The sequence below is a fragment of the Melanerpes formicivorus genome, unplaced genomic scaffold (assembly GCF_026170545.1).
Source record: "Melanerpes formicivorus ecotype bairdi unplaced genomic scaffold, bMelFor1.0.p_v2 SCAF_130, whole genome shotgun sequence".
In the NCBI taxonomy this organism is placed as follows: Eukaryota; Metazoa; Chordata; class Aves; order Piciformes; family Picidae; genus Melanerpes; species Melanerpes formicivorus.
In genome coordinates this window covers 1,051,204-1,058,104 of record NW_027142482.1, presented here as the reverse complement: position 1 = coordinate 1,058,104, position 6,901 = coordinate 1,051,204, and the positions used below count along the sequence as shown (strand labels likewise).

Here is a 6,901-nt window from a genome sequence, read left to right as displayed (position 1 = left end):
CCACTCTGGGCATGGACCCAGGAGCACAAACATGCCACAGCTGCAGCATTTCCTGGCTGCCAGTGTCCAGCCCCCTTGCTGCCTCTGACACGGGCTTCATGCTGTGACCTCTGGCACCTCCTTCCAGATCCTATTGCCTGGGTTGTCAACTGGTGACCAGACCTGTGCCCAGCCACTACACATCATCACCCAGGGCATTCCCCAGAGCTCCCCCTGGGTTCCCCTGCAGACAGAGATCATGGAGGAGAGTTGTGTGGCTTCTTTTGTCTCTTCTTCTCCAGAGATGAGTTACTTGGCTGATTCTCTTCCTGACTAGGGTGGTCAGCTTTGCCCACCTCCTCAACCAGCTGCTAAGCCCTGAGTCTGGGAGGGCCTTTGCTGCAGGGAAGCATCTTCCCTGGGTTTATTCCTACTTCAGAAAGGGAGACACAAGTTCCCCCCCAGGCACCTGTAGAGTTGGAGGCAAGGTAGAAGGCTGCCCTTGCAAGCACAGGCAGTGGAAACTCTTCCCCAGCTCTGCAGTGGGTGAGTAGCAATGCCTGAGGATGGGCAGCAGCTGTGGTAGGTCCAAAGAGCTGTGGAGGGCACTGAAAAGGGCAGCTGGGCTGTGGGAGCAGGTGGCAAGGAGACCTGAGAGTCATTGCAGGCTGGCTCCTTCACACTGCTAAGAGGGCTGCTGCAGCAGCAGGTTCCCCCTGCGTGCCCCTGGCTGCAGAGCAGCACCCTGGGCGCTTCAGCCGCTGGTGCCTGACCTCGCCGCTCACCCGAGCCCGCCCGCGCAAGCCCCGGGGGAGGCTCCGGGACTGGAGGGACCGCAGGCAAATCCCTCGGTAGGCAGAGGGAGGGTGCTGGGAGCCTCACGCTGCCCGGCCCGGCACCTGCCTGCCGAGCACGCCCCTGTGCCAGCCTGCCCCGTGTGCCACCGCAGCCCTCTCCCTGCACCTCCGCGGGGCCGGGGCCGCGCTCTGCCCACGGTGCTATTCCCAGGGCACCTCCTGCTGCCCCGTGGGGCCGGGGCCGGGGCCGCGCTTTGCCCAGGGTGCTATTCCCAGGGCACCTCCTGCTGCCCTGTGGTCTGTCCTTGCCGCTCCTCCTCTGCGGACACTGGAAGCCTCTCCCGGGGCCAGCCAAGGACCCGCACTGGTGCTGGCAAGGAGCTGGCAACGCAGACCCCACCGGGAGAGGCAAGCACCAGGGCCGGGCTAGCACCGTTCCCCACGGCTGGGCAGCCCCGGGCTGCTCCGGGGATTAAACTGCACCAGGCCCGCAGGGCTTCCCCCGGCTCCTCTCCTCGCACGTTCCCCTGGCAGCGCTGCTCCCGCCTCGCACGGGCGCTCAGGCGAGACCGGCCCCAAGGGCAGCCCCAGGCGGCCGTCCAGAGCTGCCGGCCAGGCTCCGCCCCCCGGCTGCGCCCCGCGACAGCCCCAGGCAGGCGTCCAGCTGCCGGCCAGGCTCCGCCCCCCGGCTGCGCCCCGCGGCCGCCCCCTCCGTAGGCTCCGCCCCCCGGGCTGCGCCCCGCGGCCGCCCCCGCCGCAGGCTCCGCCCCCGCCGCAGGCTCCGCGCTGCTACCGCGGGCACCGCCCCCTCCACAGGCTCCGCCCCCGCCGCAGGCGCCGTTGGGACCCAAGATGGCGGCGCCCGTGGACCTGGAGCTGAAGAAGGTGGGAGAGCCCCTCCGGGGCGGGCGGCCTGCCCGCAGCGCCTCCCGGCCGCATCCTGCCGGCTCCTGCCCCGTCCCTCTTCCCCTGCCGGCGGGCTCGGCTCGGTCGCGGCGGCGCGGGGTCGGTGAGCCGCGGCTCGCCGGGGCCGCCGCTCTCTGCCGCCCCTCACCGCGGCCGCTCTCCCCCCCCCAGGCCTTCACCGAGCTGCAGGCCAAGGTGATCGACACGCAGCAGAAGGTGAAGCTGGCCGACATCCAGATCGAGCAGCTGACCAAGACGAAGAAGCACGCTCACCTGACGGACACGGAGGTGATGATGCTGGTGGACGAGACCCGCATGTACGAGGGCATGGGAAGGATGTGAGTACCTGCCCGGGGCCGTGCCCCCCGGGGCGCCCCCGGCCCCCCTGCGCCGTGCGCGGCAGGCTGTGGCCGTCCCAGGGAAGGGGCCAGCTGTGTCTCGGCGGGTTGGCCTGGTGGATTCTGCTCCTTGTCCTGCTCGGGAAGGCAGTGCTGAGGCTCCATGGGGCTCCTCTCTGGGGTCAGCCCCTGGCTGTCCTGGGGGAGGCTTGCTGTGGTGCTGTTGGGTTTGCATGGCTGTGCTTGCTGGCTCTGCTCCTGGCAGTGCTGGTCTTCCCTGGCACTTCTGAGGAGCCTGTGTCCTGGTGCCAAGCAGCCTCCTTTCTGAGAAGGCTCTCACAGACCCAGCCAGCTTCAGTCCTTGCAGGGCAGCTCCCATCAGCCTCCCTGCACCCCCCCTCCCCTGCAGAGATGCCCTCTGCAGTGTCCTGCCACAGGGTGCAGCTGGCTGCTGTTGCCCACAGCCCTTCACACTCTGGAAGCGAGCATGGAGCTCTCCTGGGTGGTGCCAGTGCCCTCACAAGCACAAAGCTGGGAGGGCTGTCAGGAGGAAGCCCTGAACCTCCAAGTGTCACTTTGCTTGACTCCACAGTGTGCCTCTGCCTGGCCTCAGCAGCCTCTGGGGGTAGCCACACAGAGTGCTGCCCACTCTGAAACAGAAGCTTGCATGAGAGGCATCCTCCTGGCTCCTGATGGGAGAGGGCTGTGGGGCCTGGCTGGTGTCTGTCTGTTGGGTAACAGCCATCAGTTGGGTAAGAGTGACGACAGCTCAGCTCACTCTGGGGGTGGGTGACACACTGACTCTGCTCTGGCTGCTGTCAGAGGGCTGATTGCAGCAACCTCTTCCCTCTTCTGTGGGGAGGTGGATGACCACAGGGCCTGGTGGTGAGCCAGGCAGAGTGCCCTGACCCATCAGGATCCAGGGCATTGAACAGCCAAGAGGATGGCTGAGGGATCAGGCTCAGCCAGCATGGATTTAGGAGGAGCAGGTCCTGCCTGACCAACCTGATCTCCTTCTATGCCCAGGTGACTGCCTGGTGGCTGTGGGGCAGGCTGGGGATGAGCTCTGCCTGGACTTCAGCAAGGCCTTTGACACCATCCCCCCCCAGCAAACCCCTGGCCAAGCTGCCAGCCCCTGGCTTGGACAGCAGCACTCTGAGCTGGGTGAGGAACTGGCTGGAGGCTGAGCCCAGAGAGTGGTGCTGAATGGTGCCACAGCCAGCTGGCAGCCAGGCACCAGTGGTGTGCCCCAGGGAGCAGTGCTGGGCCCTGTGCTCTTTAACATCTTCATTGATGATCTGGAGGAGGGCATTGAGTCCATCAGCAGTGAATCTGACACCCAGCTGGGGGCAGGAGTAGAGCTGCTGGAGGGCAGAGAGGCTCTGCAGAGGGACCTGGCCAGGCTGGGCAGATGGGCAGAGGCCAAGGGCAGGAGACTGAACACATCCCAGTGCCAGGGGCTGCACATTGGACACAGCAACCCCAGGCAGTGCTGCAGGCTGGGGGCAGAGTGGCTGCGAGCAGCCAGGCAGAGAGGGACCTGGGGGTGCTGGTTGATGGTAGGCTGAACATGAGCCTGCAGTGTGCCCAGGCAGCCAGGAGGGCCAAGGGCATCCTGGCCTGCATCAGGAACAGTGTGGCCAGCAGGAGCAGGGAGCTCATTCTGCCCCTGGACACTGCACTGCTCAGGCCACACCTGGAGTCCTGTGTCCAGTGCTGGGCCACTCAGGTTAGGAAGGAGGTTGAGCTGCTGGAAGGAGTCCAGAGAAGGGCAACAAAGCTGGGGAGGGGTTTGGAACACAGCCCTGTGAGGAGAGGCTGAGGGAGCTGGGGTTGCTTAGCCTGGAGAGGAGGAGGCTCAGGGGTGACCTTATTGCTCTCTCCAACTCCCTGAAGGGAGGTTGTAGCCAGGCAGAGGTTGGTCTCTTCTCCCAGGCAGCCAGCACCAGAACAAGAGGACACAGTCTCAGGCTGTGCCAGGGGAGGTTTAGGCTGGAGGTGAGGAAGAAGTTCTCCACAGAGAGAGAGATTGGCCATGGGAATGGGCTGCCTGGGGAGGTGGTGGAGTCCCCATCCCTGGAGGTATTCAGGAGGAGACTTGCTGGGGTGCTGGGTGCCATGGGTTAGTTGGTTGGGTGGTGTTGGATGGTAGGTTGGACAGGATGATCTTGAAGGTCTCTTCCAACCTGGTTTATTCTATTATTCTATTACAGCCTTAAAAAAGGGCAGGGAGGAGCAGCCTGGAGAGTGCAGGGCACTCAGCCTCCCCTCCATCCCTAGGCAGGTGAAGGAACAGCCCTGTCTGGAGCTCCAAGCAGTGGAAGAGTCAGGAGCAGTCAGCATGGACTCAGAGAGGGGAGGTTGTGCTTGATGACTCTGATGGCCTTCTGTGATGGGTGGGTGTGGGGAGGGCAGTGGATGGTGTCCAGCTGGACATCAGCCAGGCTTTGGACATGGGCAAGCCCAGCAGGTGTGGGCTGCAGTGGACACTGAGGTGGGTTGGGAGCTGGCTGAAGGCCAGAGCACACAGGGCTGTGATCAGGGGTGCAGGGGCTGCTTGGAGGCTTGCTGCTAGTGGTGCTCCCCAGGGCTCAGGGCTGGGGAACCCCAGGGCCTTGTTCAGCCTCTTCCATCAACCCCCTGGGTGAAGGCACAGAGTGCAGCCTCAGCCAGCTTGCTGATGGCACCACCCTGGGGGGGCTGGCTGACACCCTGCCAGGGGTGACCTGGGCAGGATGGAGAGTTGGGCAGAGGTGAACCTCACCAAGTTCAAGGGCAAGGTGAAGAGTCCTGCCCCTGGAGAGGAGCAGCCTCCTGCAGCAGTACAGGTGAGGGGGGAGCAGCTCTGGGGAGAAGGACCTGGGAGTGCTGGGGGACCAGCCTGTGGCCAGCAGTGTGCCCTTGTGGCCAGGAGGGCCAAGGGCATTCTGGGGGGCATCCAGGAGGCCAGCAGGATGAGGGAGGGTCTCTCACTTGGGGTGTCGTGCCCAAGTCTGGGCTCCCCATTTGATGAAGGCCAGGGAGGGATCTCCTGGAGAGGATCCAATGGAGGCTGTGAGGGTGCTGGGGGGAGGAGAGGCTGAGAGCCCTGGGGCTGCTTAGCAGCCTGAGAGGGGATTTTACCAGTGCTAATCAATAGCTAAAGGGTGGAGGTCAAGAGGCTGGGGCTGGGCTCTTCAGAGTGGTGCCCAAGGGTAGGACAGGGGGCAGTGGGCACAAGCTGGGACCCAGGAGGCCACTCTGTGTTCAGTGAGGTGGTGGCACTGGGAGGCCAGGGACAGTGTGGTTTGCCCTTTGCTGTCAGCTGAGGTTGTACCCAGGCTGGGGGGAGTGTGACAGAGTCCCCTCCTTGCCTTGTGGTAAACAAACTTCCATGTAGGTGAAGGCAAAGCTGGGTTTGTGGGGGGTGCCAGCTGCAAGGGGATGGATGCTGGCCCCTGGCAGGGGGTTTGAGGCAGGCAGGCTGCAGGTGCTCCTGGTTGGAGCAGGCACAAAGGGACTCCTAAGGCTTTCTTCTGCTGGGTATGGTCAGAAAGGTGGAGGGAAGATCATCCTCTGCTGAAACCCAGGAGCAGAGAATGGTTTCTGCTGTGTGGAGAATTCACAGTGTAGAAGCAGTCAGGGTTGGAAGGGACCCCAAGGATCATCAGTTCCATGGGCAGGGACACCCCACACCGGGTCAGCCTGGCCAGAGCCTCATCCAGCCTGGGCTTAAACACCTCCAGGGCCAGGAGGATGAGCAGAGGGCTGGAGCTGCTCTCCTGTGAGGACAGACTGAAGGAGTTGGGGCTGGAGAAGAAGGCTCTGAGGTGACCTCATTGTGGCCTTCCAGGATCTGCAGGGGGCTCCAGGAAGGCTGGGGAGGGACTGCTCAGGATCTCAGGCAGTGATAGGGCTAGGGGGAATGGAATGAAGCTGGAGGTGGGGAGGAAGTTCTTCCCCATGAGAGTGGTGAAGCCCTGGAATGGGTTGTGCAGGGAGGGGGTCGGGGCCCTGTCCCTCCAAGGTACCTTAAAACCAGGAGTGTGTTGGTCCTGGTCCTGCCTGGGAGTCAGCTGGGGGTGCCAGGTGGGCTTTGGGTGCATCACCCTTCTTCCTGCTCCTGCCTCCCACTCAGGAGGAAAGGGTAGGATGCTCAGCTCCCTTCTGTCCCTTTCTGGAGCCCCTAGGAGTGGCAGGCTCCTGGGGAGTCCTCTCTTGCTCCCCTCCCTGTGGCCAGAGAGGTGAGCTCGGTGTGGCAGGCAGCTCTGGCTGCCCAGGGATGGCAGCAGTGCCACCACAGAGCTGTTTGCACTGTGCTGGTGTTTAGAAGCTGAGCTTCCAGTGGGCTTTGTGCTGAGTGCTGTGCAAGTGCAGGCTCAGAGAGTGCCCTTCTGGATCCTGCTCCTTCACTCAGCTATTGATCTGTTTGTTGTCCTGCCATGGAGCCTTTCTGGGGGCTCTGCCTGGAGGGCTGCCTTGCCCCTGGGCAGGAATGATTCCCTACATCAGGGAGTAGCACACAGAATAGTCAATGTGCACCAGGGGCTGGAGGCTCTTCCTGGAGCTCACTCCAACCCCTGGGCTTCTAGCAAGGCAGGCTAGAGCAGCCCTTGAGCAGGAGCTGAAGTCTAAGGGCTGCCTGGCATCCTGTCCTCCACTGGCTGTCAAGGGAGGTGGCTGTTCTGGCTCCTCTGGACACAGAAGCCATGTCCAGTGAAGTGGAGCTGCAGGTGCTGTTGGCTTCACTGCCTTGCACTGCTGAGGAGTTGAGCCCCCAGAGGCTGGCATGCCAGTGGCAGAGCTCTGGTGGCTGTCAGTGTGCTCTGGCTGCCAGTGCTGTTCTGCCCACTGGCTTGGATGGCTCAGCTCTCTGAGGTGACTCTGGGGCTCCACAGTTGG

The 6,901-nt window shown here is 63.5% G+C and overlaps 1 protein-coding gene across 1 annotated transcript in view; it reads left to right on the top strand.

Moving 5' to 3' along the window:
* Nucleotides 1-1,583: 1,583 nt before the first annotated feature.
* The window catches only part of PFDN1 (prefoldin subunit 1), a 28,349-nt gene continuing 23,031 nt past the window's right edge, over nucleotides 1,584-6,901 (top strand). The window contains exons 1-2 of the mRNA XM_068168057.1: nucleotides 1,584-1,661; nucleotides 1,854-2,020. Coding sequence (XP_068024158.1) covers nucleotides 1,629-1,661; nucleotides 1,854-2,020 — 200 coding nt within the window. The 5' untranslated portion in view covers nucleotides 1,584-1,628. The remainder of the gene's footprint in view (nucleotides 1,662-1,853; nucleotides 2,021-6,901) is intronic.